The sequence below is a fragment of the Mustelus asterias genome, chromosome 3 (assembly GCF_964213995.1).
Source record: "Mustelus asterias chromosome 3, sMusAst1.hap1.1, whole genome shotgun sequence".
NCBI lineage: Eukaryota > Metazoa > Chordata > Chondrichthyes > Carcharhiniformes > Triakidae > Mustelus > Mustelus asterias.
This window is the reverse complement of record NC_135803.1, coordinates 132,135,587-132,159,911: the sequence shown is the minus strand read 5'-3', so window position 1 is coordinate 132,159,911 and position 24,325 is coordinate 132,135,587. Positions and strand designations below refer to the sequence as shown.

Here is a 24,325-nt window from a genome sequence, read left to right as displayed (position 1 = left end):
GTCCATATTCAGGAAAGAATGTCACTGATAAGGGGAAAACAGACACTCTAGAAGGTCAATTTTCACCCCCATTGCTTGGACAGTAATCTAGCAGAAAGAAAGTTTGACCAGATTTCATAATGGACAAAAATCCACTCTGACAGTTTGACTGCAATGAAGGTGAAATTCATCCTCTGACTGCATCAATTCTCAGCGCAGGTTGGAAATTCCTGCTTTCAAATGTTGTTTCATGACCAACAGCCAAAACCTCAGTGGAAATGAAAACTGGGCAGTCGACCAATTATTTTGCAATCCTGCTGAAGTTGAACTTTATTTCCAGTGTGTCTGTCTGTCAGCGAGGCAGATTACATCCTGCTTATCTCCACAAAAACCCAACTGACTTGTCGCATGGCCAGTGAATCAGCCAAAAAAAACTGAAACCAGTCTAGTGGCAGGTTTGGGCATCTGATGGTTGTGAAAGTGGTCGCTGATGACCCTTTACCTTAGACAAACTCTTTCAAATCTCAGATGTGATTAAACTCAGTGAACTGGATTTAAAATATTTTCCCACCCTCAGGGGATATTTTGCAAAGTGAACACAAATCCTATTCATTGAATAAAATTGCCAGGATTAGAAAGAATGCTTTTGGCTGTGCTATTTAAAGCACTTTGTCCAGACATAAGAACCGAGCCCGTCAAGGGCTCGCATTTTAATTAAATTCATTAGCAGATAAAACTAGATGATATTCAGTGCAACCTAACCTGCAGGGTCTCTTTGGTGAAGTGTACAAACTGCAGTAGATTCAGAAGAAGCAAGTTACGTACATATGAGGTCATGGTGCGCTGTATTTAAGTTCAATAAGCTTACTGTAAATCTATAAATAGAACATGCTGTTGTGAATTCATTTGTCATGTTTCCTTTAAGAATGCCATTTTGAGGTCGTGACTCCCCATTCTGAAGGGACTTCACCTATTCTGCTTCTTGCAATTTTACATGGCATCCCTGGGCAAAGGAACATGCTTTCATGCATCTTGTGATGCTGCTTTGAGCTCCAGAGCTCAGGTCCAACCAGAGCTCTGCTCTGATTATTTACAAGCAACAGGTATTAGTCAATGTAATCCCTGGCCTGTCTTTATTTCGATTATCGTACATTTAACAGTCACGGTTGAAAATGTACTTGCTCCCTTTTTAAATCCTTCGTACTGCAACATTAGCAGTGTAATCAATTATTGTAATACCATAAGGTAGATGTGAAAATATCCACTTACAATGACCACCATGTGTTACAAACATAACAGGTGACTGGACCGAGGCAGCATCACTGGATGATTCATCTCCTCCTCTCACAGGATGAATTGCACCATCTAGTGCCAGGAGAAAGCAGCAACAAGATATTCTCATTGATACTTAATCCTCGACGTCACAGCACCCAAACACAAAAGGAGATACAAGGGTCTAAAATGGCAGCCAAAATTTATGGAATTCCTAAAGTTTGAGTTCTTTGAGCTTTGAAAAATAAACTACAGTTTTTTAGTGTTTGGCATGTTTTGAGCTTGATCACAGAAAACCACAATGCAAACTCAAAAAGAGTAAATGCAACACAACAGAATGATTGAAAAGAGAAACTGTGGTATGGGCTGAGCAACTTGTTAAAGAATTAAATGTAAACTTCATCACAATAAAACATAAAATACAAAGACCACCAATGACTCTCTCCCCATTGATCAAAACCTTAACATCATTACAACTTAAAAGTAAAAGTAAAGTTTATTTATTAGTCACAAGTAAGGCTTACATTAATACTGCAATGCAGTTACTGTGAAATTCCCCTAGTCGCCACATTCCGGCGCCTGTTCGGGTCAATGCACCTAACCAGCATGTCTTTCAGACTGTGGGAGGAATCTGGAGCACCCAGAGGAAACCCATGCAGACACGGGGAGAACATGCAAACTCCACACAGAGATACCCAAACTAGGAATCAAACCCGGGTCTCTGGCGCTGTGAAGCAGCAATGCTAACACTGTGCTACCGTGCCACCCACTTCTGCGTTCTGACATGCTACCAATTACTATCACCCATTTTGCACTATTTCCGGAGTAGAATTTGACCCCCAATGTGTTAAAAGTCCCACCAGTCCAACCTACATTGGCCTCAGCACCTTATGCAGCTGCCTGAAACAGATGTACCATAGTGTGGCAGCAACTGATTATGGCCAAGGTGGGGCCTGCTGTCATTTCAAAGTCGAATTTCCCTCTGATAAAAAGTCAAGGAGCATTGGGAAAATTCAAAATCAGATGTGTCCAATTTTTCTTTTGATCAAGCCTTGCATGACACAGCTTCCAACTTACACTGCAGCAAGATGCCACAGCGATCTTTCCCCTTGGTGCACAGTCCAATATGGCTGAAATAGCACATGTACCCACCATAAACATGCTAATGACTCTGATGCCAGGATTTTGGATGGGGTTAAAGACTCAGGTAAAGTCTCAGGTTTTCTGATTCCACAAAGATTTTGGCATTGAGAAAGCAGAATGTCAAGTTGCCTCAACTAATTTCCCTTTAGAAATTCTAACAAAGCATTCAAGAAGCAAATCCACCTATTGGTAACTTTTCCAACCTCTGCTCAGGAATTTCAGATATTGAATTATTTGTACGAAATTGCATTATTAATGTGATGGAGGGGGCAATTCAGTATCAACGCCACGTTATTAGATCTGTTTTGCAAAGCAACAGTAATGAAGATGATCATATCACTGAGTTTAGATAGGACTTTCTGCACAAAGCCTTAGCAACAGAACCTTTAGTGACATTTCCTGAGCTTAAGTATTTGATAGGCCAGCAATTTATTCATAAATTTCAATGCAATCACAACTGTCCATGGCAAGGCTTTTTATATGCAGAATGTTACACATCCGTCTGATAAATACGGTTCGAATAACAGATGTGTGAAAACAGGGCATCTGCTGGGACAGATAACATGTCATTTGCGAAAGATCTGGGAATCTTTTACACTCAGAACAACATAAATCAACTGTTCCTATTAGTGATTTAGAAATGAGAATTTAACAGAGTCATTTTAATTGTCACGAGGCAGAAAGAAATTGCCACTTAAAGGAAAATTTAAATTACATAAAATTATTTAATATGTTATACACAGATATTCAGTGGTAATATACAATGAGCAGTAATGGTAACATAATTCTGTGGTCAACACAATTATAACTCTTAATACAAAACAGAGTCCTCTTGGAGAAATTAGACTTCTAGTTCTGGAGCTGTAATAGAAAAATGACAATACCCAGTTAAGAGAACAGACATAGACACTTGGGTAAACTCACCTACAAATCACTACACAATATACAGGCTATAGAGATCTGCCACTATTACAGCAAGGAAGTGATTACCTTACATTAGAATGCATCAATTAAAAACACTACAATTTTCAGCTACTTATTATTTCTCTTGAACTAACAATCAGTTACTAAGGGACTGTCTTTGAAATACAGGTCTCCCAAATAATTTCTAATACAATTTTTCACGTTTTCCCTCAAATGGACAAGCAACCCACTTGCCTGAAACAGGCTGCCTGAATATACAAAGCAGGGCTCCACATCAATGTACGACCACAAGTGCAATTTTCAGGTACAAATGGACAGGCCATACACATTCCAGCCATCTGGACTGGATGTTGACCAGCTTAACTCACGGTTCTTAAAGGGAGGCCACTCAGGAAACAATCCAGGAAGCTATGGGGCTTTCTTCTTTTGATTGGCCAGAGCAAGTTGAAGAGAAACCAGCCACCCTCTCAGAAGTGGCGAGCTTTTACTCAGTGCCCATTTGTCTCTGGCAGCTCAATGGTGCCAATTAGCTGCCACGGCCTCAAAGTGGCTTGGACAGTGGGAACAAGTGGGCAGGACTGCTCCATCAACCTCATTCCAATTACGTGTGAGTGTCAATGACCATCCCAACTGTACAGGACCTTGGTGAGACCACATTTGGAATATTGTGTGCAGTTCTGGTCACCTCACTACAAGAAGGATGTGGAGACACTGGAAAGAGTGCAAAGGAGATTTACCAGGATGCTGCCTGGTTTGGAGGGTAGGTCTTATGAGGAAAGGTTGAGGGAACTTGGGCTTTTCTCTTTGGAGCGGAGGAGGTTGAGAGGAGACTTGATAGAGGTTTATAAGATGATGAGGGGGATAGATAGAGTGAACATTCCAAGACTATTTCCTCGGGTGAATGGAGCGGTAACTAGGGGGCATAACTATAGGGTTCATGGTGGGAGATATAGGAAGGATGTCCGAGGTAGGTTCTTTATGCAGAGAGTGTTTGGGATGTGGAATGGACTGCCTGCAGGGATAGTGGAGTCAGAAACTTTAGGAACATTTAAGAAGCTATTGGATAGGCACATGGAGTACTTCGGGATGATAGGGAGGAAATAGCTTGATCTGGGTTTCAGACAAAGCTCAGCACAACATCGTGGGCCGAAGGGCCTGTTCTGTGCTGTACTGTTCTATGTTCTATGTATCCCCTAAATATCTAATTAATTTGCTACATTCTCAAACTGAGTCTAAGCTTTGGGAGAGAAGTATTCATTTTCTCGGCAAAAATATTAGGTTCCTCGCCAACATAATGCATCTTTATCTTACTTGGATTTTTAGTAACTTCTGTAAAATTAGACAGTTGGGAGGTTTTCACATTTTAGTTGGTAACGGGACGACCTCTTTTCTAGTGCTTGGTAATTCCATGTATCCCAGCAGATCAAGTTTCTTGTAGGCGGCATAGAAGAAGCCACAAGCTTCTTCTCCCTTATTCACTAATCCATTGAGCAGGTCCGTAACCCGAAGGTGCAAGTCATGAGCGTCATTTAAAAACTGTGGAACAAAAAAACTTGATACAACACCTGCACAGTCATTAGGAGAAATACTGCAAGAGGAAATGCACAATAAATGTTCAAGATGAAGCATTGCTTTTACTGTGCAAAATATATTCTTCGCTTTCTACTATAACACAACCCTAAAATTTCAAAGTGCCTGGTTTCTGTCTGGGGCCTCCCTAAGATGAAAAGGAAAACGTCATGAGGGAGGAAATGTGAGTGAAAATTCATCTTATATTGCTGGACATATAGCATTTAGCAATCCTTCACCCAGTCCCGATTCCACTCTTTACTGAGTCAGGTTAAACAAGAATCATCTTACTCTCCACAAGTACAGGCTGCATTTAACAAAAATATTCTGTAAATTGCTCTTTATTCACACGCACCACAGAAATATCATTTTCATTAACCTAACACAATGTTACACATCCCATTTATCTCTTTGGGTATGTGATTTATTTACCTACCTGTCTGTATGTGATGGCAAAAAGTGTGGCCATATTGGTGGACCACCCACTAAACATACATTGCTTTAACCAAACTCTGCAGCAACTGCAATAGCAGAAATATGGGATCCAAATTGTAGAAAACATTGGTTTGCAGCATAGTTTATGTTGGACAATCTCATCTACACTGAAGGGAGATTTGAAAGCAGAAAAACACCATTTGGCTTGGGTTAGATACACATGAAAGCCAACATTTTTCATGGTCAGAAAGGAATTCCAAGGCAAATGCCTGGAAATGTGGAAGAACAGGTGGAAAGGAAACAGTCCAGGGATTTATAAACAGGAAAACCTTATTTATCATTCTTACGCTACGTTAAGGATGGAAATATTAACACTCATAATATTTGGATATTTGTTAATAGGTTTTCCCAGTGGATCAGCTGGTTTAGCCTCTGCAAACTGAGTCATACAACCCGGAAGGTTCCAAATTGATGTTCAGTTTGTACCAAGTTAATGGATCTTAACTTTGCACTGTAAATTGGCCCATGTATGCTCAGTGAGATTGGAGGTAGGAGCCCATGGGGTCTGAGAGTGGGGGAGGTGTATTAGGGGAAAGCTGAAGAATTTATTAATGGAGAATGAGAGGATTGGATTGTGTAACCATTAATGGCGGGGTCTAGAACTGGTGAAAGGTATGAAATGTGGTGGTGCTGGGGAGTCTGAGCTCTGGCAACGTTTCTGATGGATGGGTTGCAAGAGAACGAAAGTCATAAGCCTTCATTCATTTCTGACCCATCATCCAATCTCCAAACTTTTCCAACAGTAATTTCCCAAATTTAGCTGGGAACACGGTCACAGATTTTATGATCATAGGTTCATGGGTCACGTCAACATTGAAACGAAAATAATCATGGCAGGTTTCCCAGAGTCTTAATGCTGAATGGAAATCCAGAAATCTAGATACAATTGGAAACATTTCTTTCCCACCATGCTCCCCATCTTTCCCCACCCACCTCCCACCCCACCACCATTTTGTTTTCTTTTTCTGGAATGCGTACATGGCAATGTTGGGACAAGCACTGCCCTGGCCCTCAGTAAAATCGGAAGGTGTATTTCTCCTTTCCCACATGGAATTAGGGAGAAATTCCCACATGCCCTAAATCCAGTGAGAATATAACTGGAGCTAGCCGGAAAATGTAGCCATCAGTCATTTACTCATCGCGTACTTTGTGTAAAATAACAAATGCCTAGCTCCTGGGTTAATGCTGAGAAAGCTGTTAATGTCCATTCATTTTGCTCCTATAAAGGCATAGGCCAGGACTGGTGCAGGCAACTTTGCTTTACTTTCTTTCAGTTCCTGACTCACAACCAGTACAAGGCAATTTGTGAGCATAGGACCAGAGGTGGGTACCTGGATTGCTGAGCAAGGAGGAGAGAAGTGGTACACACTTAAGTATAACGTTCCTCTCTTTATGAGCATTGTATCTCCTAACTTTCTGTGATCAGTAGCACAAGAAATCAGACAAGACGATTAGTTAAGAAACGTTTTGTACCTTATCAGCCTCGACTCTATTAAGTACCGGTGGATTGTGGCTTCGAAGTTCATTTATCACTTGAAGCAAGTTTTCCTCATTGAGGCACCCATCATTTGTAAAATGTAAATGATCATCTTTTAACTTTTTAACGTAGATGTCTAAATAAAACAAACAGCAGAGAGTAATGTATGACCATCGAGTTCCATTCTTCAAAAGACACCGATTTTACATTTCAAGTTGAGGAGACCCAATGGGAAACAGTGTTATATTCGCTATTTTTGTTAAATGTATTTTAAAAATATCTGAACAGATACTTTCAGATATTTGAAATATCTCTCTCAATAACCCAAGTGGCATCAGAGCCATGAAATCTCAGAATGAATTTATGATTTCTTATATTTTCCGTTTTCCCGTTTGATGATGCTTCGTTAGCAAGACAACACTTCTGTTTATCAAAGCTAGGGATTCTTGTTCTGAAGAGTAACATACATGTCAACTTTAACATCGGGGCTGGGATTTTCCGGCCGCACTCGCCCTAAGTTTGGAAAATCCCGCCCAATGTCAACGGACCTTTGCCTGGTCCGTGTCCCTCCGGCTACAATCCCCGTGGCGGGCAGGACGGGAAAACTCCCCCCCCCCTAGTATCAGAATCAGGCACTGCCAGACTGGAAAGATCAGAACCAGATCCAATGTACTTTAAAATGCACATTGGAAGAGTCCTATGTCTGGATGACATTTCAGTTGCCTGCACCAATCCTCTTTGTGTCAATCAGTGTTGAATTATAACCAGCATTCTAAGATAGGCAATCAGCTGTAAAGAACTAGATTGATATTGGCCAGAAGTTATTTTACTTTGGGCCTTTCCAGCCTTGGAACAACGAGAAAGATAATGGAACATCTACAAGTAACAATTCAGGAGTGTAATAGAATACTCTCCGCTTGCCTCGATGAGTGTAGCTCCAACAACATTCAAGAAGTTTAGCACCATCCAGGACAAAGCATCCCACTTGTTTGGCATCCCTTCCGCAAACATTCAATCCCTTCACCACCGACGAATTGTGACAGCAATGTGTACCATCTACAAGATGCACTGCAGGAACTCACCTAGGATCCTTAGGCAGCATGATCCAAACACACGACCACTACCATATAGAAGAACAAGGGCAGCAGATAGCTGGGAACACCAGCACCTGGAGGTTCCCCTCCAATTCACTCACCATCCTGACTTGGAACCATACCTCCGTTCCTTCACTGTCACTGGGTCAAAATCCCTCCCTAACAGCATTGTGGGTGTACTTAAAATCTCAGGACTGCAGCGATTCAAGAAGGCAGCGCACCACTACTTTCGCAAAGGCAACTAAGGGTGGACGATAAATACCGGCCTCGCCAGCAATGCCCAAATCCTGGAAATGAATGTTTAAAAATCCAATGGCAAGACAATTGAATTCACCACAGTGAACTGATCATTTTAAAATCTATATAAATAATGGATTTTGAAAAATAATTGGATTTCATTTGCCCATTCTGTTAAAAATGGTGAGTGGCCCAAAGCTGCTGTGCCTGTAGGTGGTGCTGCGAATATAATATTATGTATCTAGTTTAGAATAATGTGACGTGGAGTTGCTGGCGTTGGACTGGGGTAGGCACAGTACGTAGTCTCACAACACCAGGTTAATGTCCAACAGATTTATTTGATAGCACGAGCTTTCGGAGCGCCGCTCCTTCATCAGTTGAGATGACTCACCTGATGAAGGGGCAGCGCTCCGAAAGCTCGTGCTACCAAATAAACCTGTTGGACTTTAACCTGGTGTTGTGAGACTATGTACTTAGAATAATGTGACAGCAACTAACAGAGTATATCAGCCCCAGAAAGTGGCTTTCGTAGTCCCAGGATTTGACTAGTGGCTGAGAGAATGGCCTGGAAAGTCCTGAAAAAGCAAAAGCTGCAAGTGCAGCCAAACCTTACACCAGTCTCTGTGCCAAACTTGTTGGCTGGTGTACCTCAGCCAAAATTTTCTACCAATCTAATTAATATATGCCAGAACATTAAAAACTGTGGAAATAATTGTGGTCTGAGGGAGAGCACAGAACGTTCGTCTTCTTTAAATCCATCGTTTTTGATGGAAATTAAAGTTTGAAGCCTTCGGTCAGTGCAGACTCGATGGGCCGAATGGCCTCTTTCTGTACTGTAGGGTTTCTATGTCTATGTTTTTCTAAACACTTTGTGCACAGCATATTTGAGAAACTTAAATTGTGGAAGCTTTCAATTTTAACATCATATTATTGGGGAGAAGACAGGAGAATGAGGATGAGAACCATATCAGCCATGATTGAAAGGTGGAAGACTCGATGGGCTGAATGGCCTAATTCTGCTCCCATGCCTTCTGGTCTTATGATCATTCTTTCATAAAAATATGAATACAGAGCAGATCTCAGTGACAGGAAATAGTGAAGCACCAGAAATATGACTGGGTGTCATATAATGGATTTTGAAAAATAATTGGATCTCATTTGCCCATTCTGTTAAAAATGGTGAGTGGCCCAAAGATGCTGTGCCTGTAGCTGGTGCTGCAAATGTAATTTTATATATCTCATTTAGAATAATGTGACAGCAACTAACAGAATATGTCAGCCCCAGAAAGTGGTGTACCTCAGCCAAAATGTTCTACCAATCTAATTAATATATGCCAGAACATTAAAAAAACAATGGAAACAATTGTGGTCTGAGGGAAGGCACAGAATGTATGCCTGCTTTAAATCCATCGTGTTTTATGGAAATTTTGAAGCCTTCAAGCACTTCATGCACGGCATATTTGAGAAATTCCAATCGTGGAAGCTTTCAATTTTAACATAATTCTTTCATAAAATGCAAAAATACAAACAATACAGATCTCAGTGACATGAAATAATCAGCATGAAGCACCGGAAATGCAACTGGGTCCCACACTACCCACCATATTCAGCATAAATATACAGCCCTTTTAGAACTGGCATAAATGCAGGAAATTCTCATTCTCTTATCTTCTGGCCTCCTCTGCCTTAACAGATCTGTGATTCAGAATGGGGAAGGGACTATGCTAATGAGTGGTTTTAAAGATTTGGGGCAGTGGAATCAGTGCAGCAAAGCTCAAGGAGGACATGGACAGTACGGTGGCACAGTGGTTAGCACTGCTACCTCGAATCTGGCCTCAGCTGGCTGTGGGGAGTTTGCATGTTCTCCCGTGTCTGCTTGGGTTTTCCCCCGGGTGCTCCGGGTTTCCTCCCGCAGTCCAAAGATATGCAGATTAGGTGGTTTGGACAAGTTAAATTGACCCTCAGTGTCCAAAGATGTGTATGATAGGGGGAATTAGACATGGTAAATGTGTGGGATTATGCAGATAGGGTGGCCAGGGAAAGGGATTGGGCAAGATGCTCTATCAGAGAGTTGGTGCAGACCCGATGGGCTGAATGGCCTCCATCTGCACGGTAGGGATTCTATAATGGCACATGTCTGAATTTCCCGTACTCCTGTATTGTAAACCAGCATTAATGCAAATTTCATGGAGATACCAGGCCAATAAATCCAAACACTTTTGCATTGCAACCAACGTGATCACTACAGATCCTAAAGGTTGTGAATTTGTATTACAATCTGCTGTATTTCACATACTGAAAGGCCAAGCACGCAGGCTACCACATCCCCTTTCACCAAACAGACATCCAAAGGATGTGTGATTGATAGAAAAAAATCTGTAAAATGTGCAAATCTACAATGAAGGATCAAACTTACAAAGACTGCGCAAAAGTCAGGTACCTTTTCTCTAAAAGGTACCTTTTAGCCTGTCTTGATGCTCTCTCCACTCACGTTGTTTGTATCTTAAAGACTTGATTAGCTGTAAGTATTCGCATTCCAACCATTATTCATGTAAATTGAGTTTGTGTCTTTATATGCTCTGTTTGTGAACAGAATTCCCACTCACCTGAAGAAGGGGCTTGGAGCTCCGAAAGCTTGTGTGGCTTTTGCTACCAAATAAACCTGTTGGACTTTAACCTGGTGTTGTTAAACTTCTTACCTTTTCTCTGCACAGGGTGAGGAAACTTTTCCATTTCTGCTGCATTTCTTTTTCGGACACAATTAAGATCAACACCTGCAATGACATTGGAAGACGAAAAAATAGATTTCTTTAATCCTCACAATTTTCAAATACAACTGATAACCTTTCCACAATAAATCATGCCCCCAAGCAGTGTGTTAAAAACAAATACAGGTGATCTTACTGGCTCGTCCCGCTGGTGTGGTAAGCTGGTAAGATCGGGCGAGAGGCGGAAATTTGGGTTCGCGCCCCGTTTCTCACCTCTCATGAAATTACCGGCACTGATTTTCCTGCGAAATCGGCTTTGCACCCTTTCAATAGTCATTACCTCATTTAAATATAATTAGCAAGCCACGGACAGTATTGGTATTTCTATACAGTAATAACTTGACCGTACCTGCTCGCTGGTCGAGGTCCTCACTGGTGAGGAAATCAAGAATGGTCCCCACCGATTAGGACCAGATGTGATGGCCTCGCCAGTGGGACTGGAGGCCATTGCAGCCCCTCCCCGAATGGTCAGAGTCATGAAGGGACAGGGCCTGAGGGGTGGGTCTGTAGGAGATGGGACCATGGCAGGGGAGGTAGGGGGAGGGAAAGGGTAACTCTACAATCCGACAGGGGACGGGGAAATTGGCCAGGGCGGCGATCAGGTGGGGGGTGGGCGATGTCCAGGGTGGCGATCGGTGGGGAGGATGGGGGGGGGGGGGGGGGGTGGTGCGATGCCTGTGGGGGCGGGGATGGGGAGAGACCGGCACAGCAAGCAATGGAGCTCGATGTCTGTGGGGGTGGGGGGGGGGGGGGGGCGAGATTGGGGTATATGCACAATGGCGCCCCTAGAGCTCAGCAGCCGGCTTCACTGGTGAAAATAGGCTCCGCCCCTCCCCCCTCTGGCGAGAATCACTTCCTTGCTCTTCTTTTTAAACTAAGTGCCGTCTAATTGCAACTGGGAGCTTGCCCAAAAAAAAAATCGGCACAATTCTCTCCCGTTTTCACACTTGATCAACATTTAGAATTCCTTTGGTAAGATTGTCCAGATAGTTGTTTTGTTGAACATTAAGCATATTTTACCTGTCCTTCTTTGGCTTGGAAGCTGTTGGTACAGATATGAATCATACATTTTTAAGGCTGTATAGAAATAACCACAGCTTTCTTCACCTTTCCGTGCCAAAAAATCCAGAAGTGTGGCTGAGCGATTGTAAATTCCCATTTTAGCATTTTGTAACTGTAAAAATACAATGAGAAATGTTACAAGTTACTTTTAAGTTACTTAAATACCATTCCATTCTCAGTCAACAGAAGGTAAAATTTAATTCACTGGAACTGGTTATTCTTAACCAGTTTCTCTGTTAAATAATGAACAGAGAGCATGCACAATTCTCCTTGATTTATAAGTCCTAGAGAGAAATTTTACATCGTCTCCTTGCTTATATATCAATCCACAAAGGATATCTGGACATTGCACTGCTGTTAAATAATCAGTGCAGTGTAGTTTTGCTTTTTAAATATTAGTTGGATTAACCCAAGTGCTAGCTAAAAGGTGTGAATATGTTGAGTTGGATTTCACAAAAAGAAATGACATGTTTTGTGCTTGAACATTCAGCTAATTTTCCGATGATTTTAGTGCACTGGGTCACATAGTCACACCTCTGGGCAAGATCAGGTGAGAGGTGAAAATTCGGGTTTGCGCCCAGTTTCTTGCCTCTGGGTGTGACAATGAGCATATAAATAAAATCAACTCCGGTGGCACAGTGGTTAGCACTGCTGCCTCACAGCTCCAGGGACCTGGGTTCGATTCCCGGCTTGGGTGACTGTGTGGAGTTTGCACGTTCTCCCCATGTCTGCATGGGTTTCCTCCGGGTGCTCCAGTTTCCTACCACAGTCCGAAGATGTGCGGGTTAGGTTGACTGATTATGTTAATTGTCCCTTAGTGTCCCGGTTAGTGCGATTAGTGGGGTAAATATGTGAGGTTACGGGGATAGGGCCTGGGTGGGAATGTTGTCAGTGCAGACCTGATGGGCCGAAGGGCCTTTTCTGCACCATATGATTCTATAACAGTCTATTCTATGGTCCCTGAGCAATGTACAGCACAAGAAATAACATCATGTAAAATAGTGCTAAATCAAAACTCTCTAAAACAATGAGCTTCAGTTTCTTACTGAGCTCAGTACGTTGTTTCACCCAAGGATGGGTGAATTCTCTGTCAGTGAACCGAGATTTGGCTGAGCGCCAAATTCTCCATTCTCGCTGGCAGCGGTAGCGGGTGCGCGAGAATGGAGAGTTGCGGCCAATATATCTGAGAAATACGCTGAGGTGGTCAAAGAGAATATAAAACGAATGTATCTTACCACGCCATATTCTCTATGGTTCAGAACAGGAGATTCTGTTTTAAACAAGTAAATAATAATCTGATTTAACAAGGTTTCAGAGAGACCTCCCTCATTTGTAAAAAATAATCTGTCATTTTTCAGTGCATCTTTGCAGCTCTTTCCTGCAACATAAACAAAATAAATTGTGATTGTATAATAAATAATATCACATTCCTAGTCATCAGCAGATGGTTATGAAGTGTCAAGTGATTATCATTAGCCATTGTAAAATATCTCATTTTCACAACTTGTTAAACACCATTTAGTCCAGACATTTTCCATTAATTGGTGTTGGACTGTATGTCAAACATATTCCACAAATATCACAGTAACTTTCACAGTAACTCCATTGCAATGTTAATGTAAGCCTTACTTGTGACTAATAAATAAACTTTATTTTAAAAACTTTATCACTCGACAGCTGTTTACTAAAACACATTTTAAAATTATATTGCAAGAAACATTTCCTCTCACTGTCACACGATTCGAATGTAACAAACATGTAAAATTGCACTTTCCATCTTCTGCACAATATAAAAATTCTTCCAGGGAGTTCTGACATAAAGGAGGTGATTTTTCAACGCTTGCCTCCCATTTCAAACCGAACAAGTGTACAACCAGTAACTGAAAACCCGGATAGCGCATTGGGCACTCTGCTGATGCCCAAAGCCCAGCTGATGTGGGTCTGTAAAGAAACAAGCATGATGTGGAGATGCCGGCGTTGGACTGGGGTGAACACAGTAAGAGTTTTGTGTTGTTAAAACTCTTACTGAACAAACAAGCCGCCAGCCTGCCTTCCTGAAACAGGCAGTGGTGATTTAAATATGCAGATCAGGGACCTCAATCAGCAGTCGAAGTTTGATTGCAATTTTCATGCACAAATGGGCAGTGTGTAACCAGTGGTGTTTGGAGACTGCTGTGTTATAAATGCAACCAATGATAACATTGGAGTCTGATATAATGCAACCGATGGTAACATGCTGATGATCAGCTGACCCAGTAGACAATGTAACCAATGGCAAAATGATGTGGTGTCAGCTGACCTGGTATAAACAGACAGCAGATGGGGATTGTGGGGACCGTGTGTGGCAAGTGTTTGGTATGACAAAGTTTCTTTAGTAAACCTTTTCTTTGATTTACTTTGTGAAGTTAGTTCTTTTGTTGCTTGCAACTGTAGTATCCTTGCTGCCGGATGGAGGGGCTGGACACAAAACAGACCAAACAACTGAATGCTTCCTCTGGCCCACGAAAATCACCTCTGGTCTGCGGTGCCCCGTTACGAGGCAGTCCCTCACTCGACTGGACTTGTCGGGTCACGGCAGCATAGAAGTCGGCGGTCTCTCGCCATCCTGCAACCCGCTAGACGAGCAGTGAAAAGAGTCAACAAAAATTATTCTGCTGTTGTAGGCAAATCATAGAATCATAGAAACCCTACAGTACAGAAAGCAGCCATTCGGCCCATCGAGTCTGCACCGACCACAATCCCACCCAGGCCCCACCCCCATATCCCCACACGTTTACCCACTAATCCCTCTAATCTACGCATGTCAGGACACTAAGGGCAATTTTAGCATGGCCCAATCAACCTAACCCACACATCTTTGGACTGTGGGAGGAAACCGGAGCATCCGGAGGAAACCCACGCAGACACGAGGGGAACGTGCAAACTCCACACAGACAGTGACCCGAGCCGGGAATCGAACCCGGGACCCTGGAGTTGTGAAGCAGCAGTGCTAACCACTGTGCTACCGTGCCGCCTGGCAAATGTGTGGAAGCTCAGCCCAAATTTCACAAAACCTTCCGGAGGTTCTCAGTTTCAGTCGTCCTTCTTTATTCAGACTCCATGTTAAATTTACAAGGTTGACGAGTGTGGTGGTCTTTGACTTCACTGACCTGTGTGTGAATCCGAGTATTTTTAAATATTCTAAGTCAAATATATGCCAGCTGTAGCTAACCTCCTGTGGCAGAGTACCAATCCTGCTTCTACTTTGCTACCAGTCTGAGATTAGTAGGCATAATGTGCAATTCTCAAGACAGCACGGCCCCTGATTGTAATGCCCCTCTGCAAACAGGAATATAAGAAAATGAGTGTGTCATTCTGCTCATCAACCCAACTCCCTCACTGAATGAGATCTCAGCTGACCTTTACCTTCACTGTACAGGTGGCACAGCAGTTAGCACTGCTGCCTCATAGCACAGTAAGAAATCTCACAACACCAGGTTAAAGTCCAACAGGCTTATTTGGTAGCACAAGCCACAAGCTTTCGGAGCGCTGCCCCTTCATCAGGTGAGTGGGAGTTCTGTTCACAAACAGGGCATATAAAGACACAAACTCAATTTACAAAATAATGGTTGGAATGCGAGTCTTTACAGGTAATCAAGTCTTAAAGGGACGGACAATGTGAGTGGAGAGAGGGTTAAGCACAGGTTAAAGAGATGTGTATTGAGTCCAGCCAGGACAGCCAGGCCTCATAGCGCCAGGGACCCGGGTTCAATTCCAGCCTCGGGTCACTGTCTGTGTGGAGTTTGCACATTCTGCCCGTGTCTACGTGGGTTTCCTCCGGGTGCTCTGGTTTCCTCCTGCACTCCAAATATGTACAGGTTAGGTTGATTGGCCATGGCAAATTGTCCCCAGGGAGATTAGCAGGGTAAATATGTGGGGTTACTGAGATAGTGCCTGGCTGGGATTGTTGTCGGTGCAGGCTTGATGGGCCAAATGGCCTCCTCCCGCACTGTAGGGATTCTATGATTCACTCCATTGACAAGCCTCAACTCTGTAACCCTTGGTGAGCAAAAATCTATCAGTCACTGATTTAAAATTATTAATTGAACTAGCATCTCCTACTTTGACCACTCTTTCTGTGAACTTCTCTCCTGAATGACCTGTCTCTGATTTTAAGGTGCAAAATTAATATGCTGCAGATGCTGTAAATCTGCAATTAAAACAGAAAGTGCTGCAAATACTCTGCCGATCAGGTAGCAGCTGTGGAGAGAGGAACAGAATTAACGTGTGCAATCTTACCAGCTTGCTGCGCCAGTTGATCAGCGTGGTGAGCCAGGAAGATAGTGCGAGAGGGCAAAAATCCGGCCAGAAAGGCTTTATGCCCAGAATGGGCGCAAAGCTAATTTACATAGGATTGCCTGCATTTAAATGTACTTACTGAGTTCGACACGGCTGCTTCCCGCGCCCCCCCCCCCCCCCCCCCGACAAGATGCTTCCCATCTTGCCGGCAAGATGTCGCGCTGGTGAGAATCACTACTGCTCTGCAGTAGCGGGGAACAGGCGCCACGGCGAAGCCAGGAGAATCAGAGGCCATTGAAGCTTTTGGTTGGTCAGAGGCATAGCTAGGCAGTGCCCATGAGCTCACCTGGCAGTGCCCACCTGGCACCCTGGCAGTGCCTGGTTGGGCACCATGTGTGCCAGGGGCAGTGCCAAGGGGGTGGTATCTAAGTGGGGTTGGGCCCTGAATGGGAGTGCGGTTATGACAGGGAAGGCTATGCACAATGATGGGATGCTTATGCAGGGTTGTGGGGGGGGGGGGGGGGGGGGGGGCTTACGCAAGGGGAGTGGTCGTGCAATGGAGGTTATGCAAAGGGGGTGTTTGTATGGGGAGCTCTATGTAAGGCGGGTAGTCATGCAGGGGTGAGCATGTCGGGGGTCCGCCAGGGGACTCATTGAAAGTTCATTGATGCTGGCGATCCTTAATGGTGTTTGGGGGGGGGGGGGGGGGTGGGGGGTGGACAATGCCGCTGATGATAGGGGAGGGCAGGGTTGGAGTGGGAGGAGGTTTCCCAGTTCACAATCAGATTGGGCACCCCGTACAATGGCGCTCTGAAGCCAGCTTCTCCGGAATGCGTAGCTCCCCCCACCCACAATTCAAAGCTCCCTGCTGTCAAAGAAACGGATAGAGTGCCGGAACATTGCAATGCTGAGTTCTCCGAATAGATCAGCAAGGAGGACTCCCGTATTCGTGCTGTTATGACACTTAAAAACATTTTGGGAAAATCCTGCCCAACATTTTCTGTTTTTAATTCTGATTTTAAGGTTACTTTCCCATAAACTAGATTCCCTCACTCAGTGAAAAAAAATCTATGTCCCCTTTTCCCGTTCCTTTAAAAATCTTAAAGAAATTGAAAGAAATCACCTCTTGACCTTCTCTATTCCAGGGAATGCAAGATTAGTTTATTCAATCTTTTCATAATTTAACCCTCAAAATCCTCATAACATTTTAGTGAATCTGCATTGTATTCCTTCCAGGTCCAATCCAATAATTCCTCTCAACATTGTAGTTGTGTTATGACCAGGTGACGAGAGATAGAATGACTTCCCTCTTCTCCCACTCTTTGCTTGACCGCAACAGTTTTTTTGAAAGGATGGCTTGGCAATTCAGTGAATGTTTAACTGTTTGCATGCTTTGATTGTAAAAGGCACAAACAGAAATGCTGTCTTGAGTTTATTAGCATTATTTGAGGATGTAACAAGTACGGTTTGTCCAAAAACCCTTGACTGCTCTGTCCTTGCAAACTAATGCTCAAATGCACAATCCTCTCAAATTTACGGCTATCTTGTGAGTAGCACGGTAGCACAGTGGTTAGCACTGCTGCCTCACAGCACCAGGGACCTGAGTTCGATTCCTGTTTTGTGTCACTGTGCGGAGTTTGCACATTCTCCCCGTGTCTGTGTGGGTTTCCTCCCATAGTCCGAAAAACGTGCTGGTTAGGTGCATTGGTCATGCTAAATTCTCCCTCAGTGTTACCCGAACAGGCGCCGGAGTGTGGTGACTTGGGGATTTTCACAGTAACTTCACTGCAATGTTAATGTAAGCTTTAAACTTTGCCCTGATCTCCATGTTTGAATCCTGCAATCAGGTTTCCAACCCCCTATGGAAACTGCTTATCAAGATCACAAATGACATTCTATGTGGCTGATTGAAGGATCAAGGTGTAGAATCAGTTTGGATGAAACTAAGAAACAGCAAAGGGCAGCAAACATTGTTGGGAGTTTCTAGTTTCTATGTTTATAGCCCCTCAGTCTGCATTGAGATTGTTGGACACAGTATATACCCATGGTTAGCATTGCTGCCTCAAAGCGCCAGGGACCCAGATTCGATTCTGGCCTTGGGTGACCGTTGTGTGGAGTTTGAAAGTTCTCCCCGTGTCTGCATGGGTTTCCTCTGGTTTTCACCCATAACCCAAAGATGTGTAGGTTAGGTGGATTAGCCATGGTAAATACGAGGGTTCGGGATAAGCTGGGGGGTGGGCCTGGGTAAGATGCTCTTTCAGAGGTTTGGTGCAGACTCAATGGGCTGAATGGCCTCCTTCTGCACTGTAGGAATTCTATGGTTCTATTCTATGGTTCTAGTATAAATGAGGATGGATAAAGGAAACCAGTAGATGAATTTGAATTTCCTAAAGGAATTTGATAAGATGCCACGTAAAAGTTCCTGCACAAGAACTCATGGTGTTTTGGGTGATTTGATTTATTATTGTCACATGTATTTGTATTGTTTCTTGAGCGTTGTACAGACAAAATTAGCGTGGATAGGAGATTGGCACAGGATTGTCTGGATAAATTAGTCATTTTCAGATTGGCAAACTGTAACTAGTGGAGTACCACAGATATCAGTGCTGGTGCCTCAACTATTTACAATCTATGTTAATGATTTGGATGAAGGGACCGATTGCATTGTAGCTAAATTTGCTGACGATACAAAGATAAGTACGAAAGCTACTCATGAGGAGGATACAATAGTCTGCAAAGGGAAACAGATAGGCAATGTGAGTGGGCAAAAAATTCACAAATGTGGGAAAATATGAGATTGCCCGCAATTGCAGGAAGAACAGAAAGGCAGAAGATTGTTTAAAGGCTGTGTATGCTGTCCATGCGGTACTTGTACAGTTGTACCATTTTACTCCACAATGTTATTGCAAGTGACAAAAAGAAATTAAAGCGACTTCCTAAAATAAAGACGTGTGTGCAGTTTCCAAATAAAAGTGAAACAAAAATTTAAATGTGAACCAGAAACTAGGTACATGTACCGCCTTCCCTTCAATTTCCAACTCAATTCAATGCAACAGGCGAGTCGTGGCAGTTATATACACAGTGCGTGTCATTCGGGTTTTGTTGACTCTTAGCTTTTGTAATCGGGAAGGGAAAACAAAATTTCTCTCATTGTTTTAGTAGTCCCCCCTCATCCACCCATCAAGTTTCTTTTCAAGATGAATTTTGTTGGCATTCTGTCTCCGGCCAATGGCATCACTGGTTTTCAGTGGCCATCTTGCGCTGATAGGATCGAGAGCCAGCACTGTTTAAATTGAGAGCAGATGCAGTACAGAGGGATTTGGATGTCCTTTATAAAACATCAGCATGCAGGTAACAGCAAGTAGTTAGGAAGGCAAATGGAAAGTCAGCCTTTATTGGCAAGGGAAAGGACTCAAAGTAGGGAATTCCAATTGCTACATCTGTACAGGGCATTGTTGAGGCTGTACCTGGAGCATTTGTATAGTTTTTAATCTCTTTACTGAAGGACAGATATATACAGAGGCGGTTTTACAGTTTGTGGGGCCCAGCGCTCACCCTCATTTCTGTCATAGACAAACGGAATGACATCTTTGTCAATTACACTCCGCCCCACCCCACCCCACTCCTCACCCTTAACAGTATAAATCTTGGCCGATTTTCTTTGCCTTCAGCTCTGACGAAGTGTCATCCAGACTCGAAATGTTAGCTCTATTCTCTCTCCGTAGATGCTGTCAGACCTGCTGAGATTTTCCAGCATTTTCTGTTTTTGTTTCAGATTCCAGCACCCACAATATTTTGCTTTTATCTATACTCATTGGCGTTGAGAAGAATGAGAAGTGTTTCTACTGAAGGATATAAGATTCTGCGGGGTCTTGACAGGGGAGACACTGGGAGGATGTTTCCTCTCATGGAGGTATCTAGAACCAGGAGGCACAGTTTAAAAATAAAGGGTCTCCCATTTAAGACAGAGAGGGGGAGAAATTTCTTCTCTAGGGGCCATCTGTGTTTGGAAGTCTCTTTCACAGCGGAAGTGGAGGCTGGGTCACTGAATATATTCAAGGCTGAGTTTTGATCGACAAGGGCAATACGGTGGCACAGTGGTTAGCACTGTTGCCTTACAGTGCCAGGGATCCGCTTGATTCCCGGCTTAGGTCACTGTCTGTGCGGAGTCTGCACGTTCTCCCTGTGTCTGCGTGGGTTTCCTCCGGGTGATCCGGTTTTCTCCCACAATCCGAAAGAAGAACTGGTTGGGTGCATTGGCCATGCTAAATTCTCCCTCAGTGTATCTGAACAGGCTCCAGAGTGTAGCAACTAGGGGATTTTCACAGTACCTTTATTTCAGTGTTAATGTAAGCCTACTTGTGACACTAATAAATAAACTTTAAACTTTAAGGGTTATTGGGGGGGGGGGGTGGTAGTCAGGGTGAGGCCACAGCCGTAGAATCATGGAATCCCTACGTACAGAAGAGGCCACTTGGCCCATTGAGTCTACACAATTCTCTGAGAAAGTATCTTTCCTCGGCCATATAACCTGCACAAAACCGTCCAAAGCACGTGCTGGTTAGGTGAATTGGCCGTGCTAAATTATATTGAGACAGCAGAAACACGACAAATGTTTTCAGCACCGTGAGGGAGCATGTTCATACATTAGCAAGACTGAGAGAGCAAGAAATAAGAGCAGGAGTAGGCCATTCAGCCCATCCTGTCTGTTCTGGTGTTTGATAAGATCAGTGTACCCAAACAGGCACCGGAGTGTGGCAACTAGGGGATTTTCACAGTAACTTCATTGCAGTGTTAATGTAAGCCTACTTGTGACTAATAAATAAACTTTAACACATTTTGGGACACTAAGGGGAAATTTACTAAGGCCAATCCACCTATCCTGCATATGTTTGGACATCAAGTCAAGAGAGTCTTGATCTTGTCAAATAGCAAAGCAGACAGGATGGGCTGAATGGCCTACTCCTGCTCTTATTTCTTGCTCTCTCAGTCTTGCGCATGTATGAACATGCTCCCTCACGGTGCTGAAAACATTTGTCGTGTTTCTGCTGTCTCAAGGCGCGGAGCTATCGGCTTCCTACCTGAGATCCTGCGAGGGTTGTACAGCTCAGAGAAAGAGGGGGCTCTTCACAAGGAGAGGCTGAATAGGAGTTGACGACGATCAGCCGAACGTTTCAAAAACAGTTTGGCAGCAAAGACATCAGAAGCTGGCAGCAGCAATGTGAAGTCTGCCCCTTCCAGCCTGCATCCCATTTTTTAAAATGTCAACGCTTGCCTCAAAACCAGACCGGTTGTTATCCGGTGAAAGTTGCATTTCTCCGGTGTACAGATCAATGGCTGTTTCCGAATTCTTACCCTCCATTTACTCTCCAGCCTCTGGGCAAACTTCCTCTCAGTTCCTGCTCCACACTTCACCGCCCACACTCCGCCCAGAGCAACCCGCACGCAGACTCAGTGAGGGCAAAACACTGTATCACAGACTGGGAGAATCTGGGCAATTCCCAGAGGAGAATTCTCCCTCAGATTGGCAGCAGTTTGGACAATTTTCCCGGGTGGAGAATTCTTCCTCAGATTTGGGTGGTACAGTGGCACTGCTGCCTCACAGCTCCAGGGACTCGGGTTCGATTCCTGGCTTGGGTCATTATCTGTGCGGAGTCTGCACATTCTCCCTGTGTCTGCGTGGGTTTCCTCCGGGTGCTTTGGTTTCCTCCCACAGTCCAAAGATGTGAAGGTTAGGTTGATTGGCCATGCTAAATTGCCCCTTAGTGTCCCGGGATCTGTAGGTTAGAGGGATTAGTGGAGTAAATATGTGGGGTTACAGGGATGGGGCTTGGGTGGGATTGTTGTCGGGGCAGACTCCATGGGCTGACTGGCCTCCTTCTGCACTGTAGGGTTTCTATGATTTCTATGATTGGGAGGAATCGGGACAATATTCCCAGAGCAGAATTCTTCCTCAGACTGGGAGGAATTTGGACAATATTCCCAGAGGAGAATTCTTCCTTGTGCCATCAGTGCAGGAAGTGCAAGCGGTTGGTTTTTTTTACAAATTTGTTTTTGCGATTTTTTTTGTTAAAAGTTACAAACAGAAGAATCCATGCCACATCTTGCTTTAAAATCACCTCTCTTCATTTAAATCAGCCCCGGGAAGGAGACAGAAACTTTTTGATCAAGGCAAAAATACTGCGCTTGCTGGAATCTGAAACAAAAAACAGAAAATGCTGGAAAATCTCAGCAGGTCTGACAGCATCTGTGGAGAGAGAATAGAGCCAATGTTTTGAGTCAGGATGTAGCATGTGTAATGGGCCGAATAGCCAGCCCTCTGTGCTGTGTCTTCCTATCACCCTATATGTCAAATTCATTGAGATTACTTTCTGTACCTGCAAGACCCTCCCTCACTCTCCAGGACCAGGTCAGATCCCACAATGATAGTAAACTGCAGTATAGCATGAAATCCTTCATTATTTCAATTGACTAAACAAAAATCAGAAATAACTTGCATTCAGCACCATTCACATCCCCAGATTGCAAAGTGTTCCACTCCGCCAATGAATTAAAGTTTAAATGTAATTGCTGATGGGCTGGGCAACCTCTTGTTGGTTGGAATATCATTAATGTTGTTAATACTTAATTGAAAAAAAATCTTCATGGGATGTGGACTTCACTGGCTAAGCCAGCAACTATTGTCCATTCCTAATTGCCCATGGAAAGATGGTGGTGAGCCATCTTCTTGAGCTGCTGCAGTCCATGTGATGTAGGGAAACCCACAGTGCTGTTAGGGAGGGATTTTGACCCAGCAACAGTGAAGGAACGGCGACATAGTTCCAAGTCAAAACGGTGTGTGGTCTGGAGGGGAACTTGCAGATGCTGGTGTTCCCATGTGTCTGCTGCCCTTCAACATGGTATTGGTCATCAGTTTGGAAGGTGTTGTTGAAAGTTTGTTGGTGAGTTCCTGCAATGCATCTTGTAGATGGTACACACTGGTGGAGGGAGTGAATGTTGAAAGTGGTGGATAGGTTCCAAGCAAATAGGCTGCTTTGTAGTGAATAGTACCAAACGTCTGCACTGTCAGGGTTCATAGAATCTCTACAGTGCAGAAGGTGGCCATTTGACCCATCGCGACTGCACCGATTGGAACTGCACGCCAGGCAAATGGAGAGTATTCCATCACACTCCTGACTTGTACGGACAGATTCAGGGGAGTCATGGGGTGAATTACTCGCTGCAGAATTCCCAGCCTCTTGTAGCTACAGTATTTATACGGCTGGTCCAGTTCAGTTTCTGGCCAATGATAACCCCCAGGATGCTTGTAGTGGGAGGATTCAACAACTGTCATGTCATTGACTATCAAGAGGAGATGGTTGGATTCTCTCTTGCTGGAAATGGTCATTGTCTGGCACCTGTGTGATGCAAATGTTACTTGCCACTTAAGCAGCCCAAGCCTGAATGTTGGCCAGGCCTTGCTGCATATGGGCACAGACTGCCTCATTATCTAAGGATTCCCGAATGGTGGTGAACATTTTGCAATCATCAGTGAAAATTCCCACTTCTGACCTTATGTTGGAGGAAACTGTTTGATGAATCAGCTGAAAGTGGTTGGGCCGAGGACACTAACGTGAGGAAAGCCTTCAGTGATGTCCCAGCACTTCCCTTTGTGCTAGGTATGACTCTAAACAGTTGAGAGTGCCCACTGGACACCCCAGTAGTAGCCACCTGGCACACTGACAGGTAGTGGGTAATGCGAAGTGGTAGGGTGGCAGGTCCAGGATCACGGTCAGTTTTTGGATTACTTCATGGAAGAGTTACAGAAATGGGTAAGACAGGTGGCACAGATAATGGGAGGGGTCAGGGTGGGCATGGAGATGGTCATGGGTGTAGGCCACCTGGCATACTGACAGTGGCCACCGGACACCCTAGTGGTGCCAGATGGGCACCACCAATGCCCCAGGGCAGTGCCAAGTGAGTGGGGGCCATAACTGGGGGAGGGGAGGCCGATGGGGGGGTAATGCAGGGGTGGATCATGAAGCGGG

General features: G+C 44.0%; 1 protein-coding gene across 1 annotated transcript; it reads right to left on the bottom strand.

Annotated features, from left to right (window-relative positions):
- Positions 1-1,736: 1,736 nt before the first annotated feature.
- LOC144484930 (uncharacterized) lies at positions 1,737-21,722 on the bottom strand. Its single transcript, XM_078203293.1, has 8 exons — positions 21,654-21,722; positions 14,533-14,635; positions 13,256-13,398; positions 11,979-12,132; positions 10,890-10,964; positions 6,856-6,995; positions 4,630-4,854; positions 1,737-3,255 (listed from the first exon to the last, which is right to left on the bottom strand). The coding sequence occupies exons 4-7, from the start codon at positions 12,115-12,117 to the stop codon at positions 4,675-4,677; spliced, it is 534 nt and encodes a 177-aa protein (XP_078059419.1). The 5' UTR covers positions 12,118-12,132; positions 13,256-13,398; positions 14,533-14,635; positions 21,654-21,722; the 3' UTR covers positions 1,737-3,255; positions 4,630-4,674.
- Between the last annotated feature and the right edge of the window lie 2,603 nt (positions 21,723-24,325).